The 24,111-nt window shown below is 57.5% G+C and overlaps 1 protein-coding gene across 4 annotated transcripts; it reads right to left on the bottom strand.

Annotated features, from left to right (window-relative positions):
* Nucleotides 1-2,376: 2,376 nt before the first annotated feature.
* B4GALNT4 (beta-1,4-N-acetyl-galactosaminyltransferase 4) lies at nucleotides 2,377-14,343 on the bottom strand. 4 transcript variants are annotated; one of them, XM_043451233.1, is made up of 20 exons: nucleotides 13,925-14,343; nucleotides 11,014-11,114; nucleotides 10,549-10,644; nucleotides 10,381-10,476; nucleotides 10,211-10,301; nucleotides 10,038-10,138; nucleotides 9,810-9,877; nucleotides 9,586-9,664; nucleotides 8,361-8,427; nucleotides 8,106-8,240; nucleotides 7,919-8,028; nucleotides 7,700-7,800; nucleotides 7,523-7,620; nucleotides 6,553-7,441; nucleotides 4,495-4,784; nucleotides 4,240-4,393; nucleotides 4,031-4,103; nucleotides 3,775-3,928; nucleotides 3,325-3,451; nucleotides 2,377-2,830 (listed from the first exon to the last, which is right to left on the bottom strand). In XM_043451233.1, exons 1-20 carry the CDS (start codon nucleotides 14,337-14,339, stop codon nucleotides 2,707-2,709), a joined length of 3,369 nt encoding a protein of 1,122 aa, XP_043307168.1. In that variant the 5' UTR covers nucleotides 14,340-14,343; the 3' UTR covers nucleotides 2,377-2,706. The 4 variants fall into 4 exon arrangements, with proteins under 4 accessions (XP_043307168.1, XP_043307170.1, XP_043307171.1 ...); XM_043451235.1 differs by having other exon boundaries at nucleotides 13,990-14,126; XM_043451236.1 differs by lacking the exon at nucleotides 13,925-14,343 and adding an exon at nucleotides 11,829-13,886.
* Nucleotides 14,344-24,111: the final 9,768 nt, after the last annotated feature.

The following is a 24,111-nucleotide window of genomic DNA, read 5'->3' as shown; positions in this document are numbered from 1 at the left end:
CTGGAATCAAGTTTCCCAGGAGAAATATCAATAACCTCAGATATGCAGATGACACCATGTTTATAACAGAAAGCGAAGAGGAACTAAAGAGACTTTTAATGAAGGTGAAAGATGAGAGTGAGAAAGTTGGCTTAAAACTCAACATTCAGAAAACTAAGATCATGGCATCCGGTCCCATCACTTCATGGCAAATAGATGGGGAAACAATGGGAACAGTGACAGACTTTTGTTTTTGGGGGCTCCAAAATCACTGCAGATGGTGACTGCAGCCATGAAATTAAAAGATGCTTGCTCCTTGGAAGAAAAGCTATGACCAACCTAGACAGCATATTGAAAAGCAGAGACATTACTTTGCTGACAAAGGTCTGTTTAGTCAAACCTATGGTTTTTCCAGTAGTCATGTATGGATGTGATAGTTGGACCATAAAGAAAGCTGAGTGCCGAAGAATTGATGCTTTCGAACTGTGGTATTGGAGAAGACTCTTGAGAGTTCCTTGGACTGCAAGGGGATCCAACCAGTCAATCCTAAAGGAAATCAGTCCTGAATATTCACTGGAAGGACTGATGCTGAAGCTGAAGCTCCAATACTTTGGCCACCTGATGTGAAGAGCTGACTCAATGGAAAAGAACGTGATGCTGGGAAAGACTGAGGGCAAGAGGAGAAGGGGGCGACAGAGGATGAGATGGTTGAATGATATCATTGATTCAGTGGGCATGAGTTTGAGCAAACTCTGGGAGATTATGAAGGCCAGGGAAGGCTGGCGTGCTGCAGTCCATGGGATCACAGTCAGACATGACTGAGTGACTGAATAACAATTCTTAATTTCACTGCTAGTTCTTTCTTGTTACAGACATCTGTGACTGGGGACCATTCCTTCTGAACCAGACAATTAGGGAGGAGTGGACAGCATGAGGTGGGGCATCCGGTAGCTTGAGGAGGCAGGTCTGCTGCGTCCTTCACCTTGTGGGCACTTGCCCTCTATGAACCAGGAGGACCTGCGGTGAAGTTCAAGTCACAAGTGACTTAATGTTCACAAACCCACTGGCTGCCCTGGTCAGCAACCACAGAGCTGAGTGCCACGGGCATCCCTGGGGTCTTCCCAGGGCCTGATCCCTCTTTCATTGAAATCCTCCCCATGGTGAGGTAAATCTTGAGAATTGTTTGGAATTCTGGGTAGACACGCTGCCTTCCCACGGAATAAGGACATACACAGCATAACAGCCCCAAAGATGTCCATGCCCTAAGCCTCAGAACCTCTGGTTGTCATCTCCATGGCAAGAGGGACTTTGCATGGCGGATTTTTAACCACTGGACCACCAGGGAAACCCCACTTGGTGGGATTTTGATTTGGATTGCATTGAATCAAGTTGGGGAAAACTGACATTGTGACAGTATTGAGTGTTTCCATCCATGAAGGATGCTCCTTGAGATGGAGCAATTGTCCTGGGTTATCTGCATGGGTCCAATGTCATCCTAAGGGTCCTTATAAGAGGGAGGCAGGAGGGTCAGTCAGAGGAGGAGGCATGATGATGGTGGCAGAGGTGAGAGACAGTGATATGAAGATGGTAAGCTGATGGCTTTGAGGATGGAGGAAGAGCCCATGCACCAAGAAATCCCGGCGCCCTCTAGGAACTGGGAAAGGAAGGGAGCAGGTTCATTCCTAAAGCCTCCAGAGAGAATGCAGGTTGGAAACCTCGATTTTAGGACTTCTGATGTCCAGAGCTATAAGACAGGAAATTCCATTTTGTTCTTGGAAATTTGTTATAGCAGACACAAGGAACTCATATGGGCAGGTGCACCCAGCACCAGGGAGGAGCTGGCTGTTGACAGCATTGCCCAGTCTGTCTCTGACTCCACGGGGGCTCCTGACCCTGAACGAGGGTGACATGAGAAACATAAAAACAAGCAAATCTCTCACTAAAGCAGTTTGCACCGGGGTCTCCATTCATGGCAACTGAGTCCTAACCATATCCCCCAACCTGGTCATAGGCCATCCCCTGCCAACCCCCCACCCCAGTTGCGGGGTGCTGAGTGCTCCCGCATCTTTGAGGTGGATGGGGCAGGACTCACATCCAAGGTGGTTTTCACTACAAACGGGACAGAGGACGTGGTCAGATACTATTTGTTTGTGGGTGGAAAGGCCCTGTGCCTCACCCATGACCAGTGGCTCCATGCACAGGGTGGTGGGAGGAGGTCCAAAGCCCCTTCTCCTCAGGGCCCAAAGCTCAAAAGGTGTTGGAGAGGCAGGAAGCCGCAAGGGTGCAGGAAGGTGGGATCAGCACGGTGTCCAAAGCTCAGGTCAGGAAGGGGAGTCAGGAGCAGGCACAGCGCCCAGGCCCCTCTGCCCCCCAAGACATCCAGGCACACAGAACGAGTCAGAACTAAAAAAAATATTTCATTTCATTCTGAATAAAAAATGGAACAGACAGAACTCTTGGAAATCCTGAAAACAATGTCATCGCTACGGCAAAATTTCACAGAAATCATTGCACAGGGCATGGGGGCTGAGCCTGGGCCCCGCCTGCTATGGAGGCGCCTCTCTGGGAGGGGCCGAGGGCGAAGTAGCCTGGGGGCCCGAGCGGGTAGGCACGATGGTGGCTGTACCCCAGGGATGAGCCCGCCGGGTCCCCAGGGTCCAGGCTCTGGGCCTGGCCTCCAGCTGCCAACACAGGCCAGTGGGTGGGGCTGGGAGGGGTCACTGGTCCTCAAGGGGCCTCCTTTCGGGCGGCCTTACGGCTGCGCGCGCCCCACATCCCCCGCTTGGAGTGGAAGTGGTGGTAAAAGTTCCGCACTCGGAGTCGCTCCACCTCCAGCCCTGCCTGCAGGACCCTGGGGGTAGGGAGGGGTGGTCAGGGCTGCCCTGCAGCCTGGAGGGTCTTTGGGAGCGATCAAGACTGGGGATTGGGGGTGAATGGGGCTACCTGTATTCTGGACCCTGGCAGGGGAGGGCACGTGTGTCAGGGCAGCCCTTGAGCCTACAGAACCGTGGGGTGGGGTGGAATGGAAGAGGTCATAATCCGGTCCAGGGGCTGGATGTGGGGGCTTCCGCTACTGCAGGGCCCCACTGGGGCCAGGGGGACCCCAGGGCCATCACCAGGCCTATAGGATCTGTGGGCTTCCCTGAGTCTGCAGGACCCTGGAGCTGGGAAGGGGTTTAGGGGGATGAGGGGGCATCTAGAATCTCTCTAGGCCTATGGATCCTGGGGGTAGGAAGAGGAAGACAGCAGAGTCTTGTCAGCAGTGAGGACCCCGGGGCCCCTCCCCACCCAGAGGGCAGGATGTGGAGTCTGTCTCTGTGTGTTTGTGTGTGTGGGGGGGGTCACCTGTCCAGGAGCTCCCAGTCCTCGCCTCCCCACTGGTCCCGGAATTCCTCGGTGTTCATGCCTCCAATGCGGTCAAAGTCGGACTTGTAGATCCCAAAAAGGCCAAAGCCGTTCACCTCCCAGTAACCTGGTGGGGAGGGGGTGCCCTTCAGACACCAGGTCCTGAAAGGTCACTCCAACATGTTGGTCATACTTCGGACCCTGGGCATGATTTGGGTGCTGGAGGAGGTCCCTAGAAGCCAAGCATGACCTTGGGGTTACTACGGGGGGACTTGGGGTCCTGGGCACTGTGGAGTGGCACTCCTATGCCACAAGGAGTCCCGGGCATTACAGGGAACCCTGATGGGGCCCCAAGCCTACCTTGCGGGCTGAGAGGCCCCTGGGGAGCCTAGATTTCACCCTGGCATTGGTGGGACCCCGGGCCCTCCTGGAGGGCATCCAGGGCATTACCGTGTGGGTCCCCTGGTGAGCTCCCGCAGCTCAGCCGCATGACCACAGGCGCGAAGGCCAGCTTGCCCTCCACGCAGTGCTTGCGGATGCCGTCTAGGATGCTGGGGGGGAAGTGGATGTGCAGGTCGCAGAGGAAAACGATGCTGCTGGCATCCTGGGGGCAGCGGGGAGGTCTGAGTCTCACCCTCCGCACCGGAAGTGAGCGCCCGCCCCAGCCCACCTGGCTTTTCCAGCCGTCCCCACCCTGACCACGCACCTCCACCGCGTCCACTCCAGCTTGCAGTCCCGCAGAGCGCTCAAAGTTTCCAGCTCGCCTCAGGTATTGGTATCTGGGAGAGGGGACGAGCGGGTGGGATCACACACCGCGGTCTCTGGGGGCGGGGCGAGGGCAGGAAAACCCATCTCTGTTGGGGAGGAGGAATGATTCAGTCCACCCTCCCCGAAAGGAGGTGGGGGCGCCGTTACCTGGGCAGCCGTGCTGCGTGGAGGGCCCGCTCCACGTCCATGTCCTCGCTCTCAAAGTCCACCAGGACGACATTGAAGCGGGAGTCACCTGTGCGGGCGTGCAGTGCGGCCATGTCTGCCAGGAACTGTATCACCCAGCGCGCCTGGTTTTTCACTGGGGGAGGATGGGGACACTGAACCCACCTGGCCCCAACCTGGTGGCGCCGCCCGCCCCTCCGCAGCCCTAGGTGGCGCCGCCCGCCGCACCCCGCGCACCCGGCACGACGAAGTGCACCATCACATCCTGGCGCCAAGCCAGGCGCAGTGGCCGGCACAGCTCCGGGCGGCCGTCGGGGCGCGCGGAGGAGGCTGCGGCGGGCTCAGGACTCTCTCTGTCTTCCTCAGTGTCGCCGGCACGGGCCCCGGGCAGGCGCAGGAAGACGTACTCAGACAAGCGCAGGCGGCGCCCGCCGCGTTCCTGGAGCTCCAGTTCCAGGAGGAAGCGGCTTCCTCGCGCGGAGTCCCGGCGCTTCTCCACGTTCACGATGCGCAGAAGAGCGTATCGCCTGGGGGCGGAGCCTGGTCAGCCGCAGAGTGGAGGCGCCCCCTCCCCCGCCCCCATCTCCGCCGCAGAAAGGCGGCCACTGAAGTGACTGGAGGGGGGGTGGGGGCTGCCATGCACTCCTCCCCCCCAGCGGCCATGTGTCCCAGCCCCCACCCACCCATACCCCCTCAAGGCCAAGGCCTGAGGGGCATGCCGTCTCAGAAGGCAGACCCACATTTCAGGCTTCCTCCTCCCCCGACGCCCCACGAGGGAGTCATCCCCACGCCCAGGCCGTCCTCTCTCCTCCCTGCCACCACTGCTGTCCACAGCCACACGCTCAGAAACCTTCAGGGGGACCCACTGCCCACAGGACGGGACTCAGATGCCTTATTTCTAACTCAGGTGAACGGTCTCTGACTTGTCTCAGTATCTTGTCCTGCAGACAAGCAAGCTTCCTCTTCTGGGGGGAGGGCTCTGTCCCAGGTGCCCCTGCCTGGATGCTGGGCCCCATCCTCCCCACCTGCCATCTCCAAGGTCCTGGATACCTCCTCTGAGAAACCTCCTTTTTGCCTCCCTGGCACAAGCCCAAGGGCTCCCCTGTTCTGGGAAGAAGCCTCAGACCCTTCCCCTTCACCCTGGCCTGGAGCACCTCACCTCCACCTTCACTCGGCCCACAAACTGTGGTTTCTCCCCCTCTCGGGGAGACAGGGCCCTGTGCTTGACTAGGTTGCTCTTTCTGCCATGTGATCCCCCTGCACAGCCGGTGTCACTCACCTGGGAGCCGACCAGTGTGACCTCCAGGGGTCTAAATTCTTCCCCTCACCCCATGCCCATCCCCACCCCCACCACAGTCTCCCCAAGTGTCAGGGCCTTTCTGCCCCAAAGCTCTGGGTCTGTGCTTTCGCTCCTGGGGCTACTCACACCCTCGTCCTGCTCAGAGGATGGGGCTGCAGCCATGACCTTTCTGCTGGAAAGGCTCTCATACCCTGGGACAATGAGCTGCTCTCAAGAGGCTCAGAGCTAAGGGCAGGCTGGCTTTTTCAGCCACCTAGAGTCAATCTGCCCCCACCTCTGCCGAGTCCAGGCCGTCCCATCACTGCCCTGGACCAAGCCTGTAGGTCACAGGCTCCCCCTTCCACCCTCTCCTCTCCAAGGCTGCCACACCTTCATCTATGATCCAGATGGGCCAACGCGTGTCCTGCTCTAAACTTTGTATCAGAGGCAAGAATAAGTCCTGAACCTGGCCTTCGATGCCCATGAGGCCTGTCCTCTGCCCACCAGCCTCCTGGACAGCCTCTGCCTGTCACTCATGTCTGCAGGTCCTGCCCCTCCTTAAGGGCTCAGCATATTTCTAAAAACCCCTCAGGGCAAATTGGGGTTCCCATTCTCCAGCCCCACACCTGCTTGAGGTGGAGACAGGATTCAATTCCTGGGGCCTGGGGGACCCAATCAGAGGGGTCAATGGGGCAGGAACCCTGAGCTCACCTCTGAGGACTAAGACCCCAGTCAGCATGCTGGTGGGGGGAGGGATCCTGGGGTTCTTTGCTTGACTGTGTGTGTCTATTTCAAAGAGAGACCTGGGTGGCTCAGATCCATCCTCAGGTCCAAGGTGGCAGGTGGGGGGTTTGGAGGTGCAGGACAGGGGAACCAGAAGGGAGAGAAAACACTTTCTGACGGGTGTGCATGCGTGTGTGTACCACTCCCAGAGCAGTGCCTGGTGAGGCCTTGGGGAAGAGCTGAGGGTCCCATCGAGGCCACGCTCCGCTCCTCCCGGCACCCCTGGCCCGTACCCGCTGTGGCGCATGTTGAGCCTCTCCATGTACTGAGCCACCACGTCCACAGCCTCGGCCTCGGGCAGCTGTAGGTTCCCAGACACGTTGCAGCGCAGATCGTTCCAGTCGGAGCGCAGCAGCTCAAAGTCCACGTTGCCGACGCTGAACGTGCGCTGCCAGTCAATGGCATCCTCGCGCCAGCGGCCGCGCACCAGGCCTGCCGCCTCCTCACTGTCCTCCGACGCATTCTCGTCGCCAGGCATCCCTTCCTCGTCGTCGTCCCCTTCCTCCTCCTCGTCCTCCTCGCCCTCCCCAGGCAGCTGTGGCCTGGACACCTGGGACAAGCTCAGGAAGGAGGTCACAGGCTGCGCTTCAGAGGACGAGTTGGAGTTCCCCGTGGGGGCCGCGAGTCCTGGCGCGCGCGCCCGGCCCTCCTGGCTCTCCTGGGTGGCCGGCGCTGGGGCCAGGGCTCTCAGCTCTGTGGCCGGGGGGCTGCTCGTCCTGTGGCCTCGAGCCCGGGGTGGGCGTGGGGGCGCCCGCAGCGGCACCCTGGGTAGGGGTCGGGGGCGCAGGAAGACGCCAGGCAAGGGCAGCCGGGGTGGGCCGCGTGCGCTGAGCGGCGGGGCCCCAGGGGGCGCCCGCAGTCCTGGCCGCACGCGTGTCACATACACCTTGGAGGGCCGGGCTGCGGGCCGCGGGGGCGGGGCGCGGCCCAAGAAGAGGGGGAGCTGGCGGGCCGCCCAGCTCAGCACTCGGGAGCGCCGGGGTGTCGGCGCAGCGGGGGTGGCTGGGGCCTCTGAGGGGGCTGCGGGGGCCGGGAGCTGGCGGCTGCCCTGCCTTCGGGGGGCCTCGGTGGGCCCCAGGCCAGCGTCGAGCAGCTCTCCGTCGTCCTCGTCATCCAGGAAATCTGTGGGAAGCGCGCGTGAGCCACTGCAGGGCCACCCAGCTGGGCGTGGGGTCACTGTGGGCACTCACCGTGGGCACTCACCGTCGGGGTTGAGGAAGAGGAAGGCTCGGCGCTGCACCTCCTCCCTGTCCTCCCCGCCCTCCTCCCGGTCCATCTTCATGTATTTGTAGAACCCAAACCTGGGGCGGGTGGGGCGTCAGAGACCCGCTCGGTTGAGGCCCGCCCATTCTTCCCGGGCACCGCCCACCCGCCACCCACCTTTCCAGATACAGCGGCGACTCCCGGTAGAAGCACTTGTTGTCAGTCTCCATGTGAGTCAGGCGCGTGTGGTCGTTGGGATAAACGAAGGACAGGTACACCTGGGGTGGGCAGAGGGCTCAGGGCGGGCCGTCTTCCAGAGGGTCTGGAGGAGGCTTCCGGGACCCTGGAGAGGGGGAGGCCTGGGTCTCAGGGAAGACCTTGGCTGGGGGCACTTACGAATTGCAGCCCCTGGTATCTTGCGATGGGGAAGTCCTTGACAACATAGGTCGGGGCGTAGGCGCAGGGTTCCAGCACACTCTCCAACTCTGAGGGCTCCACCCGAGGTGCTGTGAAAAGGGAGGTCACACTGTTATCCGGACCCTCGCCTTGACACCCCCTCCACCCTGTGGGTGAGCCCCCTCACTGAGAAAGAAGGCGTCTCGCGGATCTGGCCGCAGCATGTCAGCTCTGGGCTCCTCCTGCCGGGGCCGCCCCCCCACGTGACTGGCAGGAGACTGGGGCACGTGATCCACATGGTCCATCTTCAGGGCTGACTCGTCTAGGGGCAGAGGATGTGTGAGGTCCCCAAGGAGTTCACAGAGCCCTCCTCACCCACATCCAGCCACCCTGGAGACCACCTGTGTGAGCCTCCCCTTCCCCAGAGGCACTGGCCCCGGACCTGTGTAGAGGGAGATGTGAGCAGAGCCGATAACCTCGAACTTCAGACCCGGCAGGAACGCTCGCCACTGGGGGTTGGAGAGGGTGGTCAGGGCCAAAGAAGGGGTGGGGGGGGACACCCTGGGTCAGGGAGGAGTGGGTCTTCCTGGCACGGGGACAGGGAGCTAGTAGGGCAATGCCTTTAAGAATGCAGAAAGCTGGGCGGGTGGATGGGAGAGGAGTCCTAAGAAGGCATGGCAGGGAAGCTGCTGAGGCCCAGAAGGCTGGGGGTCCCTGGAGGAAGATGAGAACCTCCTCTGCCCCCTTCAGGCCTTACCTGACACCTTGGGCGCTTCTTAATCTTCTGGTTATGACCTCCGCCCCCACCTGCTCGTGATTCTACGGCCACTGCCCTTCTGGAGGTCAGAGCTGACCTTCCGAGGGCAAGCCCCAGTGGCTCCCAGCTCCCTGGTGGACCTCCCCATCCCCACTTCTCCTGCTTCTGTGCCTGTGCGTCTCAGTCTCCCTTGTAGACTGTCTCTCCCGCATCCCTCTCATGCTGGGTTCCTGGGGGCTGTCCCAGGCCCTCTTCCCTTCCCAGCTCATCCTGGGCCCTTAGTCACCCTCTCAGCTTCCACAAGATCACCTCAAATCTGCATCTCCAGTCTAGATCCTCTGCCAAGCTGAGTTGGGGTGATGCCCTCCACACACAAACCAGACACCTGTAACATCCCCCCACCAGCCCTCCCTGGTCACCACCCCACATCCAGCTAAACTTGGACTCAGCCACTGGGCATCTCCCCCTGCCCCCACAGGATCTGCAGGTTCACCTGTGAAAATCTTTCCCAACAGGCAGTGGCTAGAGGGTTTTCCCTGACATGCAAATCCCATTGCCTCATTCTCAGGAGGAAGCCCTGCCTGATCTAGCCACCAGACTGCTTGGAGTTCCAGAAGACTGTTCTTGAGACCAGGAATTCATCCTCGTACCCCAGATTCTCTCCCCATGGGTCTCCCTGTGAACCTCTCTCTCAAGAATCTGCTCAGGGGGCCACTTTCTCTGTGAAGCCCCTGAGCAGGCGCAGTGGAGCACAAGTCCCGTCCCTGAGCAGCTGCTTTGTCAGCCAGATGGGAAGTCCTGGGGAGGGGGGGGCACATCCACGCTGCTGTTCTGGGGGGAGTGGCCGGGAGGAGGGCAGGGCAGGGCAGGGGGTGTCTCCAGAAGCCCCCCGGGGGGCAGCTGCACTCACGCCCACTTCCACGTGGTCCGAGCCGCGGTCATCCTGCTTGTGCAGCAGCTCAAAGTAGTACCTCCGAGAGGCCATGAGCCTGGGGACAGGGGGAGTCAGGGGCTGGCCCACTGCGCCCCAGGAGCCCCCAAGAGACGGCAAGCCCCAGGGCCGGCAGCAGTTTCATGCGTGCACGCGTCACCCTGTCCTCACACACAGACACACACCTGCTCCCAGTCACTCACCGTCTGGGTTTGGACACCTGGGAGCTGAACTTGGTGAACTCTCCAGGCGCTGTCCACTCCGAGCCCGTCTGGAGGGCAACAGGAAAGGGCAGGGGGCTCACCCTCTCCTTGGGGCACCAGCCCCACCCAGAGCCCCTTCCTGAGAAGTTGAAGGGGACAGGCGACCCAGGCCACAGGAGGCCCGTAAAGACAGAAGGGGTGTGGACGGAGGGGCAAGGGTGGGGATACCTTGCCCACAAAGGCCACCAGCTGGGCACCCGCTGGGCTCTCGTTTGGGCTCAGCCAGAACTCAGAGTTGTCATCCGAAGCCACAGAGAACTGGACGTCGCCTAGGCCGTGAGACAGGGCTCAGGGCCGGGCGGGGCGCTCGCGACTCCCCCCCCACGCCCCCACCCCCGCACCATCTCTCGCCGGGTGGATGAAGCCAAACAGCCGGAGGCCATAGTTCTTCCACTTGGGGGACACAGCCAGCTTCTTCACGGTGGTGCGAGTCTGGGGGGACAGCGGCTGCTGACGTCAAGGTACCTGCCCACCCCCGCCCACCCGGGACCCGCCACCCCCCAGCACTCACGTGAGGGAAGAGCGGGAAGTGCAGGTTCCTCCGGAGCTGGCCCACGGCGCCCCCGCACCAGTCCTCAAACACGTGCAGGTTCACCTGCCCCTTGTACTGCGGGGGAGCGGGGCTTACTGGCCGCCCAGCGTCCCCGGCCCTCCCTACCCGAGCCCCAGCGGACCTCACCTCCTCCCGCCACGCCGGCACTTGACGGGTGAGGTTGAGTACCAGGGGTCTTCCAGCCCCCCTAGGAAATAGCATGCCTGGGTCCTGACCTTCAGACTGCGGGAGAGGAAGGGCACCAAGGTCATAGCTGAGAAGTGTGAGGGCAGGAAGAAGTCACACACTCACACACTCACACACACACACACACACACACACACACACACACGGGCTCAGACGCAGTGCGTGACACAGCCAGCCACACAGGCCGGTTCCTGTCACACGGCCCTCCACATCTAGCCACGAAGCCCTGAATCCATCACAGCCCAGCCACATGCACACCAGAAGCCCCCCGGCCACCCCGCGTGCAGCATCTGCATCCCCCGGGCCGGGGCACATGAGTGGCTGCATCCTCCACCCGCGGCCACGGCACATGGTGGCCTTGGGTCTCGTTCGTGTGGCTGTGTGGTTCCCCACAGCCCTGCTCACCACTGGCTCCTCCTCGCGACTCTCGCTGGAGTCCTCTGCCCTCTGTGTGGCCAGCGCAGTGTGGATGTCCCGGCCGTCAGTCACACTCAGCTTCTCACCGTCTGTGGGTGGCAGAGCGGCTGTGGGTGGGACCCAGGCTCTTCAAGGCCACAGTCCCTGCTGCCGGGGTCAGTTGAGGGCAGGACGGCCAGTGGTGTCCCCTTTGAAGCCTCCCCTCATGTCCGATAGCTGCCCCCCCCCGCCCCCAGTGAAGCGCCTTCTACTGGGCTGTTCTCCCACCTCCTGCCTCTGTGGGGATGGCCCTGCCTGAGTCCTCCACCTGATTTTTCCCAGCCCCCACTGGTGTGAGGGAGCAGGTATGTGTGTGCACATCGTAGCAGACATGCGTGCACATGTACACCGATCGGGTGTCCTCCTCAGTGACTCTGCCTCCAGGAAGGCCCCCAGGACTGCTCTGTGGCCTCAGCATATTTCCCATGAGCTGGAGTGTTTTGTGTCTGCCTCACTTGCCAGGAGTGACAGCCAAGCATTAGTGCTGGAGCTTGTCGTCAGGCAAGCCAGTGCTGTGGTCTTGAGGCTACACTAGCCCCGGCCCATGGTACATGTGCTACCTGCTGCCCTTAAGGCCACGGTCCCAGACCAAAGGAGCCCTGGCACCTGCCTGGGCAGAGGAGGGACTGGCACGCTGGTCTGGCTGTCAGAGGCTCTGGGGCCAAGGTGGCCCTGGGGGGAGACTGTCCCCGGGATCCCTTCTGTGGACTTCTCAGAACGTGGCACACCCCAACCCTCCAAGCCTGGGAAGACCACCTGCATACCTCAATGCCCTCAGCATCCCAGATCTCCTCCTCACGCTGTGGATCTGGGGGTCCCATACCCTGGGGTCTTAGCCACTGAAGGTGAGGCTTCACTGTCCCATCCAGGGACCCCCAGTCCAGGAACCCGTCTGCTCCAGGGCCAAGTCTGGCTTCAACATCTATGCCTGCACTTCAATCCAGACCCCAGGAGCGAGAGTACCATACTGACGCAGCAGGCCTGGGCCCCTTCTCTGGGGGAGAGGGGCTGCCCATGGTCTCCTGCTTCGAGAGCCCAGTGGTGCCTGTCCACTTGGCTCTCCCCAGTCACTGTCCTTTGTCCGGCTGGGAGCTGAGCCCCTAAGAGGCTCCCGGCAAAACCCCCCAGCCTGGCCCCGATGCTCCCCACCCGCCAAGGTGACTCTATGACTGCTGGAAAACTTCTGCGGGGGTGCCACACCCAGGCTGCCACCACCGTCCTGCAGGCAAACACAAAACACTCCAGCACCTGGGAAATATGCTGAGCCCCAGCACAGTGAGCTCCAGATGGCGGCCTGCCAGCCCCTCCGCCCAGGACCTCTGCCCACACAGGCTGCTGGACACGGGGCAGGTAGCCTTTCTGGTGGGAGTGAAGACAGTGCTGACGGGACAGTCAGGAAGGCATCAGACACGTTTAGCTGCTCAGCTTCCACAAGCCCTGCCCTGGTGGAGCCAGGTCGCCATGCAGGAGGTGGAGCTGCCGCCGGAGGTGAGACCTGCCGGCTGGGGCTGCTCCTGGCTGGAACTGCACGAGGGTTTGGTGGTCTGTAACCTTGAACAGCTCCTGCCCACTCAGGAACAGCAGGACGGCTTCCCCGCTGGTCCAGCTGAGAGAAGAGGAGGCCTCAGAAATGGGGTTCCCACACCTCCGCCCCCTCCTAGCTGCTGAGTTAGGCTCCCTGGCTGCTCGGGAAGTCAGGCTGGGGAGGACTGTGGTTGCTCAGAAAACCACAAGGCAGCTGGGTAGGAGGCTGGTTCTGTTCTGTGTCACTGGGTCACACTCTGGGGTCCTGCCTTATGTGATGGTAACTGAGGGCCCCTAGAGGATGTGGTAGCTGCAAGATGTGTGCTCTTTGGGGAGGGGTAGGTTGGGACCAGCCTCTGACCCCTGGCCTAGGTGTGGGACTGAACAGGGAGCTTTGGACCCTTTGGTGGGAGTGGCCAGGACTTTATGGATCAAAATCATAATTCTGAGTCCTCAGGAAGCGAGATTCTCATCACCCACCCTAAAGACACCCCGCTTGCTTGAGAAGGGTCAGGGGCAGCTTGGCTGGGACCTTCTCTGCCCTGAAGTGCTTCCTGCTCTCATCACCAACCTCCCCACCCGCCGCCCTGTTCTAGGCATTCTGCTCCTCCTCCCCAAAATATGTGTCAACGGTCACCACTTCCAAGAGCCCTTCCAAGATACCCTAGCTAAGGTGGCAGGACTCCTCCCCTGGCCCTCCCCCACATCACTCACCAGGACCTGATTTGTGGGTTCATTGTCTGTTCCCACTGGACCGTGGGCCTGAGTCTGGGAGCGTCCACTTCAGGCAGTTCGGGGCTCCCCAGGCTGCACCCCTGTCCCCATGACTCACTCCCAACACACAAGCGTCTCAGTCCCTGATTACAGGTTTACCTAGGGCGCCTCCTCCAGGAAGCTTTCCGACTGCGAGGGTCAGCTCCCCCCGCCAGCCTCTTCCCCAGCAGACGGGGAAACGGAGGCTCTGCTATGCACGAAGAGTCGGAGGCGCAGCCGGACTTGGCCCCACGAAATCCCAGCAGGCAGGGCCTGGTAGCCGAGGGCTCTCCAAGACCACTGTTACCCCGGCGCTATCCGCCCCGGGCCAGACCCCGGAGTCAGCCCGGGTTTGGGGACGCTCGAGAGGGTCGCGCACATCACGGTTGACGTCATCCGGCGTTCCGGCCGGGTCGAGCCGAACCGAGCCCCCTGCCCCGATACTGCCGAGATGGGAAGGGCGGCCCGGGTGTCCCGGCAGCTCTGGCCCGCGCCGAGACCTGAGCGCAAGGGGAGGGCCCGGGCCCGGGGCCGCTTGGGACCCTCACCGCCCCCCGCCCCGGGCGCGCGCCCCCTCCCGTACCTCGCCCGTAGCCCAGCCGCTGGCGCAGCGCGCGGCCCTGGCGCACCAGGCTCAGGTGCACGTACGTGAGCCACGCGGCGCAGGTAAGCAGCACCAGCAGGAGCAGCAGCTTGATCTGTTTGCGGATCTTCTTCACCGGGAACCACGGCATCGCGGCCGACCCCGCCCCGCCCGGGGCCGCGCTCAGCGGCGTCGCTGCGGCCCCCCACTCCCGCGCGCTCCGCGCCGCGTCCCCCGGCCCCGCATGGCCCTTTGTCCGCCGCCCGCGGCCCCGGGCTGCGGCCGCGACCCCGGGCTGCCCTTGGCCGAGGGCCCGGGGTGGGCGGCGGAGCGGCTGCCGGCGGTTCCCCCGCCCGGCCCCGCCCGGCCGCTCGGGCTCCAAGCTCCCGGGGGCCGCGACGGGACGCAGCAGCATCCACGCTGCGGTGCTACCCACCGTGAAACGGGCCCGGCCGCCGCGCCGCGCGAGCCAATCCCGGCCCGACCTGCCTGCGGGGAGCCAATCCGCGGCGCGGGAGGCGGGGCCAGAGGTTAGGATGTGCCCGCCGCTGGTCTCCACGCAACGCGCGCATCCACCTGGGCGAGACGGCCCGCGCAGCGCGGGGACGCGGGGTCCCGGGAATGCGGAGGACCCGGGAGGTGGACCGGGAGGCGCGGGGGGCTGGAGCCATGGGTCAAGGGTCAGAGAATGCACGGGGCGCGGGGTAGTGCATAGAACCGGGGGACGCGAAGTGCTGGGGACAGGGACTGGGGTCACAGGGTGGAGGCCGCGGGAGGAGCCGGCTATGGATCAGGGGACAATGGGGACACGGGGACAAGGCTGTAGGGAGTCGTGATGGGGAGACAGTGGGAGCCTGTGGAACGAAGGGGAGAGATGTGGCCAGCTCGGGCTTGCAGCTTGAGCCTCCTGCTAACAATGAAGCTAGGAGGAATGGGGCTCAGACGTCGTGGAGGGAAGAAAAAGGAAGTCTGGGGGAGAGACACGGGGGTGGGGGGAGGATAGGTGATGGTGGTGGGTCAGGGCAGCTGGGGCAGCTGTGGGTGCACAGGCTCCATGCAGGCAAGACTGAGCAGGGTCTCAAAACACCTGGCTTCACACTGAGTGAGGGGCATGAGGAGCTACCAAAGGACTTAGCTTGGAGGCCAGGATCTGACCTGGCCACCAGGTGGACACGGGCAGCAGACTCGAGCTGGTGGACTCCACTGAGGGCAGAGTAAGGTGGGGAGGAGGAGCCCAGGCAGGAGGGGCAGGGCTGCCTGGAAGCGGGTAGGAGGGAACCCAGCTCTCCCAATTCTGACTGGAGCCAAGGGTGTGGCTCTTGCTGAGCTGGAGGTGGGAGGGGGCTGTGGGCTGATGCTGAACTTTGCCCCATTTGGTTCCCATTCCTGCCCTGGCCACCTCCACCCCTGCCTGCCCTGTCCCCACTACCCCTGCCCTGCTGCCAGCCTGACTCTTCTCTCTGCCCCTCCATCTGTTCCACTTTTCTGTTACTGTGTAACGAGCCCGCCCAGCATCAGGGTTGTAAAACAACTGTTGGTTAAGCTCCTGGAGTTCCTGGTTTGAGAGTTTAGATGTGGCCTCACAGGACAGCTCTCCTCTGCTCCAGGACGTCTCAGGCCTCAAGTGGGAAGACGTGACCAGCTGGGGGTGACTCTGGTGGCTGGGCTGGGGTCATCTGAAGACTTCTGCACCCTCATGTCAGGGCCTTGGCAGGGATGGCTGGGCTTGGCTGGGATGGTTAACCAGAGTGCCTGGGGGTGCCACTCCGGGTGGTGGCCTCTGGACTCCAGCAAATGGGGCAACACACCTGGAGAATCCCCGCACACCAATTCTGCCCCTGCTGTCGTGGGCCCCCCAGGCTCCAGTGGAGGAGATGTGGACCCCCCTCATCTTGGGAAGGTTGTCCAGGGAGGTGTGGTCTTAACACTGCTACACTATCCTTTTCCCCCTTTTATTTTAACCTCAGGGCCGTTTTCCATCATTCTGTCATCTATCCTGTGAACAATGCCCACATCTCGTCAAACCTTCCCCCACCCCATTCTCGTCCCTCCCCTCCAATCCACTTTCCACGCCCATGTTATCTGAACATTCATTATGGTATACGTCAAACTGTGTGTATTTCAAGCATTATATCAATAGTTTTGTGCTGTAAATCTCATTGTGTTTCCTGTGTTTTCTCCAAACTTCACAAATGCACGTCTCCATGCTGTCCATGTGCGATGCCTTCCCTGTGCTCCCGGTCCTCCCTCATGCCCATTCGGCCAACAGATGCTGGGGGTCCTTATGAGCCAGAGGCTTTAGGGGCACAGCTGTGAACACGGCAGATACAGCCCCTCCTTTTGTGGAGTTTCTGTTTTCCTAGGCAGAGGCACATGTGAGCAAGAATGCTGGGAAATGCTGTGAAGACAATAAACAAGCTGATGGCCTAGGGAGACTGAGGAAGGGTTTCTTCCATCGGAGTGACCACTAGGGGTGCGCTGTTTGGGGAAGTGATGTTGGATCTGAAGCATAAATGCAGTCTTTAAAAACCAAGCACCAGAAAGTAGATGCCAGGAGGGAAGAGGTGGGGACGCCACTGCCTGGGAAGGCCCAGGAGGGCTCCCGGTTTGGCCTGGAGGGCAGCAGGTGTGTGAAGGGCAGGGGGCAGAGGTGGGCGAGAAGGCAGTCGGTGTCTGCCGGACATGGCTGCTCTGTTGGAGACCACGCATGGCCACAGCAGCCCTTCAGAGAGGGGCAGCCACTGCCCACTCCTGCCTTTCCAGCTTCACACGAGTTCCTCTCTTGCTCAACTCTGACCTGAACCATATGGGGAAGGGGGTCCTGGGAAATGGATTCCCAGCTGAACAATAGAACACCCAGCAGAGGCTCCTCAGCAACTCTGCATACACACTTCTACTTTAAACCATGCTTAACTTCCAAATAAAAACAGGCAAAATCACGCTTCTGCTTAACATGATGCACACCTCTGGCCAAAAAGAGGTGGAGGGATGTCTCACGTCGCTGGCTCCATCTCTGGGTGGTGCTGACTTCAACTGAATCGCCACACCCTCCTGCAGGGGATCTCTCCCGCCCAGGGATCGAACTCATGTCTCCTGGGTCTCCTGCATTGGCAGGTGGGTTCTTTATCATTAGCAACACCTGGGGAGCCCAACTGAATAACACATTCTCTTTAAGAATGTTGAACACTTGAGCACTCTCAGAGCGTGTTGAGTGTTAATAACACAAACACCAAGATGTAAGGTCAACTATTGTTAACATAAGTTAAACAGAAGTGAAAAAGAAAGCGAGAGCGTTAGTCGCTCTGTCATGTCTGACTCTTTGTGACCCCACGGACTGTAGCCCATGAGGCTCCTCTGTCCATGGAATTCTCTAGGCAAGACTACTGGAGTGGATTGCCATCCCCTTCTCCAGGGGATCTTCCTGACACAGGGGCTGAACCTGGGTCTCCGTCATTGCAGGCAGATTCTTTACCATCTGAGCCCCAAGGGAAGGCCTGGTGGGGGGAATGGAAAAAGGGAGGGGGGGTGGGTGGAAGTAGCATGCACGTACCTCACGTGAAGTAAGGACGAGGTTCTCGTTGCTACGGCAGCCACTTGCCTTCTTGCCCTGCCCACTCCACGTTCCCTGTGTCCTCAGCTCGCACCTCAGCTGCTTGTGGGTCTTTGTCTGTCCAGTGGGGTGATCCCAAAGGTCTACGCCTGCATTGGGTGTGTCTAGTTCCAGGACTGGGGACACTCAGAGACACGCTAGACGGTCTCCTGCCTTCCAGACTGCCACCTGCTCACCCAGTTCTGTCATGAAAATTCAGCCCCCTTCTATGACCACCATCCCCACCATCGCAGTGACCCTGTGTCGATTCCCTGGTGTGAGGGGCCCCGAGTGGCCGAGTGGCTGAATGTCCGGCGGCCTCCAGTCTGATGTGCCCCCTGGTGGAAGCCCTGGATGTGGCACTTTCAGTTTTAAACCCAGGAAAGTCCTGGGCAGACCAGGGTAGCTGATAGTTGCTACTTTCTGCTTTATCAGGTTCAAACAATATGGCATCACCAGCGTCATGGACCAGCGTGATGGTCACGAGGGGGGCAGTGAGCCAGCTCCCTGGGACTGCTCTGCTCTGAGGAGGGCAGTGGGCAGATGTCGCTGCCTCTTCTGATGGTCTCACTAGCGGGCATGGAAAGACCTACTCCCGATGGCTGGGCTCCCTGCCGGGGATCTGCTTCAGCAAAGAAGGCCTGTCAGGAACACAGCTGTGGCGGGGGTCACCACCAGTTAAGTCTGTGATCATTGGCTGGCAGTCCCCAGGTCCCCTGTCTTCTGCATGGGCCCTCCAGGAGAACCGAGTTGGGACGTGGTAGGAGCCCCCTCCTGGGCCCTAAGTCCTTGTCATGACGCCGACCCCGGGAGTGCCTTTGGGAGGCATCCCTGCTGTGGTTCACTGCCCTCGGAGGAGGAGGAGGAGGCCTTCCCACAGCAGCAGCCCCGACTCCACGGGCCGGGGGCTGGCGTGCTGCCAGCTATGCGCTGTGCGTCTGATAGCGTCTGTGATGGGGGCCCCCACCGCTGGGCTTGGGGTGCACTGGCCCCACTGTTAGATGGCGTGACCCAAACACCGCCGATCACCTGAATGCCACAAGCCCCTGCTCTGACAAGGTGGTCCCGATGGTGGTTTGGGGACACTGGAAAGCCTGGCGTTTCTGCTTTGTCTTCCTCAGATGCTGGTAAGTGTCCCTTTGGGCCCTCCAGGGAAGGCCAGGAGGAAGAGTCATAGGACGTTTCTGGTGCTGTGACAGGATCCTTCCTCAAGGACATGGCCTCGCCCTCATCCACAGGGGCGTTGGATCTGCAGACCAGTTCAGACGAGGAAGGTGGTTGGGCGTCTGCAGCTTTCTGTCATTGAGATTCAAGTCAGGCTTCTTGTCATGGACTGAACGTTGGTGTCCTCCTCCCCAAATTCACATGCAGAAACCCTGATGCCCAGTGCAACAGCATTTGGAGCTGGGCCTTGGGAGGTCTCTGGGGTTAAATGAGGCGTGAGGGTGGGGCTGGTCTGATGGGTTCAGTGTCTGCAACAGGAGACGCCAGCGCGGTTCTCCACGAGCACATCAGAGGGAGCCTGTGCGAGCCTCGGAGGCCATGCGCCTGCAGCAGAGCCAGGGCACGCTGGCTCCACGACCTCTGACTTCCAGCCTCCCGGGCTCTGAGTAGACAGATGTCTGTTGCTTAACCCCAGTCTGGGGATTTGGTTTGGCCGCCAAGCAGACTGAGACTTGCGTGTTTTTCATGTGAGCTCTCCTGCTTACACGAACAGGCAGGCTGCCCGTGGTCTCAGTCCCACGTGTAGCATGATCTCTGTATGTTGAGACCCTCAGAGACCCCGTCTCAGTGTCATTCCTCGTCTGCAGAGAGCCCCCCCCAGAACGGGCTGCCCTTGCCCAAGCGGCTATCAGAGCCTGGGTCAGTGAGGAGGGGCCCCCGTATCCCCCAGGGACACAGTCAGGGAGGAGGAGAGCCCGTGCTAACTTCGGCCTGTCCAGCTGCAAGAATGAGCAGGCGGTGCTTTCTAGAGCGGTGTTGGATTTATACGAGTGTAGACGGAGTGCCTGTGTGCCCAAGCCAGAGCTCTCCTGTTATTAACACCTTGCATTCACATGGCAGCTTTGTTACAATCAGTGAAGCGATAGTGACATGTTATTATTCACTAAAGGCTATACTTTAGTCAGATTTCCTTACTTTTCAGCTAATGTCCTTTTCCTGCTCCAGGCCCCCACCCAGGCCCCACACGACAGTCCTGTCTCCTCAGGATCCTCTGGGCTCTGACAGGCTCTCAGACGGCCCCTGTTTTGATGACCTGCACAGTTTTGAGGAAGACTGGGCAGGTGTTTTGTGGGATATAGAAACTGGTCTGTTGGTTTTTTCAGGATTTGATGGGGATTGTGGGTTTGGGGGATGAAGACAACAGATGTAAAGGCCCCTTTCATGTGGCCATATCCAGGGTGCCTCCTGTCAACTTGATTTATGGCTGTTGGCGCTGGCCGTGATCACGGGGCTGGGCTGTGCTGGGCAGGCTTCTCTGCTGTAAAATCACTTCCCTCCCTTCCGCCCTGTGCTTTGGGGGTGGAGGTCCTCACGCATAGCCTACACGTAGGGGGCAGAATGTTCACATTATTTGGAATTCTCAGCATGGCCCATTTGCCTCTTCTCCTCCATTTATTGATTTATTCAGTCAATTATGCCAGTATGATCACGTGGACATGCGTTTCATACTTCAGGCTATGACACACCATTGCTTTGTAGACTTTGCTTCCCCAGTTGTTCCGGTTCTGGCCGCGGGGAACCCTGTCAGTTGGCTCCTGCGACCCTCGGACACACCCCGTGTTTGTGTTTTTTGAGCGCCTCCTTACTTCCCGGATGCAAATGCTCCAGGCTCATCCTGTGTATTTCTGGTTCCAGTCTTAGGGTCAGCCATTTCCTCAAGAAACTCTGTTTCCTTCCTTTCACTAGAGAGTCATCTTAGAAACCCAGATCTGAGAGACAGATGTGTTCACTGCTGCTGAGGTCTTGTTTCTTGTGCCCTCTCAGCAGACAAAGCAAAGAAAGTATGTGTGTGCCAACGTTGCACACACGCACACTACAAATACTCCTGTGTGTAACCCGGCTCCACACTGCACACTGCTCCACACCTGAGTCCTCACTGATGCCCCAGCAGCATCTCTTATCCATGGTCGCTCTCCTGCGACCTCCCCCCAGCACTGAGGCTCTCGGCCCCCACCCGCCACCTGTGTGGTCCCAGGGCACGCGCAGCAGGGACCCTGCTGCTAACCCGCACCCGTGGGAACCAGCTTCACCCCCAGGGCACAGCGCTCTGCACACATCCTGGGCCTTCATGCCTGCAGACCCCACTCATGTCTACAAGGTAACTTACTGGGATTTGGTTGGGATCTCACTGAATCTAGAGGTCCAGAAGAAATGACACCTCACCAATACTGAGATCCTAACAGCGAACATGGACTATCGGTCCCCTGATTTAGATCTTTGATTTCAGTCCTCACAATTTTGTAGTTTTTCTTATGTGGATCCTGTACACTTTTTTTTTTATTTACACCTGAGCATTTAATTTTCTCAGGTGACTGCGGTCAGCGCCTGCCCCCGGCCCCTCCCTGAGGCTCCAGGCTCACGCTAAGGCAGGGGCTCCTCCTTTCACGCCGCATTCCTGCCTGGGGTCCTCCGCCTGCTAAACAGTCTTTAAAAGCTGCACACTTAGGTTGGTGTTGTTCAGTCCTGTATTCACCACTACGACATCAACACGACAGCTTCAAGGCTCTAAAAGTCCACACTCCACCCACCTCCCTCCGCGTCTCTGGCAACCACAAGTCCTTTTACTGTCTCCTTTGTTCCCACTTTCCGAATGTCCAGAGTCGGAACCATACAGTGTGTAGCCTTTTCAGACTGGCCTCTTTCACTTAGCGGTGTGCATTTGTGTTTTATCCATGACTTTTTATTAATTGGTAGCCATTTCATTTTTATCACTGAATAACGTTCCATTGTGTGGACATACTGTAGTTTATTCATCTGCCCCCTTGAAAGACATTCTGATTGCTTCCATTTCAGGTCAGTTATGAATAAAATGGCTATAAACGTTGTGTGCAGGTTTTTGCGTGGACATGAGTTTTCAACTTATTGAGTAAAAATTTTTCAACAATTGGATAAATACCTAGGAGTGCAACTACTGAATTATATAGTGAGATTATGTGTGACTCACTATATAATTCAGAGACTGTCTAATGTCTTCCAAAGTGACTGGGCCATTTTGCATCCCCACCAGCAATGAAGGAAAGCTCCTGCTGCTTCAGGTCCTCATCTGCATTTGGTACTGTCAGAGTTTTAAATCTTAGCCTTGCTATTGGTGTCTTGTTATTTTATTTTCAATTCCCTAATAGCTATGATGTTGAGGACCTTTGCAGATGCTTACTTGACATCTGTATATCCTCTTTGGTAAGGCGTCTGTTTAGATCTGTTGCCCAGGTTAAAATGGTTATTTGTTTTCTTACTGTTGAGTCTTAAGAGTTCCTTGTATTATTGGGTACAATCCCATGTTGAATATGTGTTTTGGAAATATTCTCCCCTACTCTATGGCTTATCTTTTCATTGTCTTAACGGTATATTTAGCACAGCAGAGTTTTAAAATTTTAGTAAAGCCCCGCTAATCAATTTTTTTCTTTCAGGGGTTGCGCTTATGATGTATCTAAAACATCATCCCCAAATCAAAGTTCATTAGATTTTCTTTTATGTTATCTTTTGGAAGCTTTATAATTTTGGTCTATAAGATGGCTCAGATGGTAAAGAATCCACCTGCCAATGCAGGAGACACAGATTCAATCTCTGGCTTGGGAAGATCCCCTGAAGAAGGTAATGGCTACCACTCCAGTATTCTTGCCTGGAAAATCCCATGAACAGAGAAGCCTGGAGGGTTACAGTCCAAGGAGCCACAAAGAGTTGGACGCAACCAAGCATACACATGATAAATTTTTAGTTAATTCTTATAAAAAGTATAAGGTCTGTGTCTAGTTATATCTTGCTCATAGATGTCCACTTGTTCTAGAAAGTTTGTGGAGAAGAATTTCCATAAATTTTCTCCACTGTGTTGCCTAGGGCTTTGTTAACCTTTGCTCTTTTAACAAGCGTCAGTTGACTGTGTTTGTATGGACCTATCTCTGGACTCTATTCTGTTCCACTGAGCGGTTTGTTTCATCCGTTGCCAATACCAGACTGCCTTAATCACTGTAGATTTATAATAAGTCATACGTATCAGTCCTCCAACTTTGTCATTCTTTTCAGTATAATGTTGGCTATTCTGGGTTTTTGCCTTTTCATATAAACTTTCAATATCTATAACATAACTTACTGGGATTTTAATTGGGATTGCATTGAATCTATAGGTCATGTTGTGAAGAAATGACATCTTAAAAATATTGAGATCCTACCAGTGAACATGCAGTATCTGTCCCTTTATTTAGATCTTTGATTTCACTCGTCAAAGTTTTGTAGTCTTCCTTATGCAGGTGCTGCACATATTTTATTTTTTTTAGGTTTACACCTGAATATTTAATTTTCTAGGATGCTGATGTAAATGGTATTGTGCTTTGTCAAATCTCCATTGCTCATTGCTAGTATATAGGAAAGCAATGGACTTCTGTATATTAAACTTGTTTTCTGCAACCTTGTTATAATTCCTTATGCATTCCGGGTGTTTTCTGTTTTTTGATTTGTTAATTCTTTGGTTTTTGTACATAGACAGTTTTGTCACCTGTGAAAAAAAGATAGTTTTATTTCTTCCTTCTCAATCTCTGAGTTTCATTTCCTATTTGATTATCCTGGATTCCTAGTACAGGAATCCTACTACAGGAGTTGCTAGGACACCACTCCTAGAACAGGAGTGATGAGAGACAACAGCATTGCCTTGTTTCTGATCTTAAGGGGAAAGCATCTGGTTTCTCACAATTAACTATGATGTTAGTGGTGCATTTTTTGGTAAATAATCTTGATCAAGTTCAGAAAATTCCCCTCTGTTCCCAGTTTGTTGAGACTTTTAATTATGAATTGGTGTTGGGTTTTGTCAAGTGCTTTTCTGCATCATCTGACCAGGTATTATATTTCTTTCTTAGCCTGTAGATTTCATAAATTACATTAATTGATTTAAAAAAACACGGAACCAGCTTTGCACATCTGGAATGAATCCCACTTGATAGTAGTACGTAATTGTTTTGTGGTGTATAATTTATCATTGAATTTAATTTGCTAATATTTTATTGAGAATTTTTGCATTCATTTTCATGAAAGATATTGATCTGTAATTTTCTTTTCTTTTGATGTCTTTATCTGCTTTGGGTTTATTAGGTTAATGCTGGCCTCAGAATGAGTTAGGAAGCATTCTCTCTGTTTCTATTTTCTGGAAAAGATTATAGAGAACTGGTATCATTTCTTCCTTAAATTCACCAGTGGAACCATCCTGGGCCTGGGGTTTCTTGTTTGCCAGTGAGTGTAGTTGGTCAGTTGTGTCCTACTCTGTGACCTCATGGACTGTAGCCGGCCATGCTACGACTATAGCTCCCATGTCTGTGCAATTCTCTAGTCAAGAATATTGGAGTTGATTGCCACGCCCTTCTCCAGGGTATCTTCCCAATCCAGGGAT

Source organism: Cervus canadensis, chromosome 29, assembly GCF_019320065.1.
Source record: "Cervus canadensis isolate Bull #8, Minnesota chromosome 29, ASM1932006v1, whole genome shotgun sequence".
Classification (NCBI taxonomy): domain Eukaryota; kingdom Metazoa; phylum Chordata; class Mammalia; order Artiodactyla; family Cervidae; genus Cervus; species Cervus canadensis.
The sequence above is the reverse complement of the archived record's forward strand: the minus strand, read 5'-3'. Positions and strand labels throughout refer to the sequence as shown.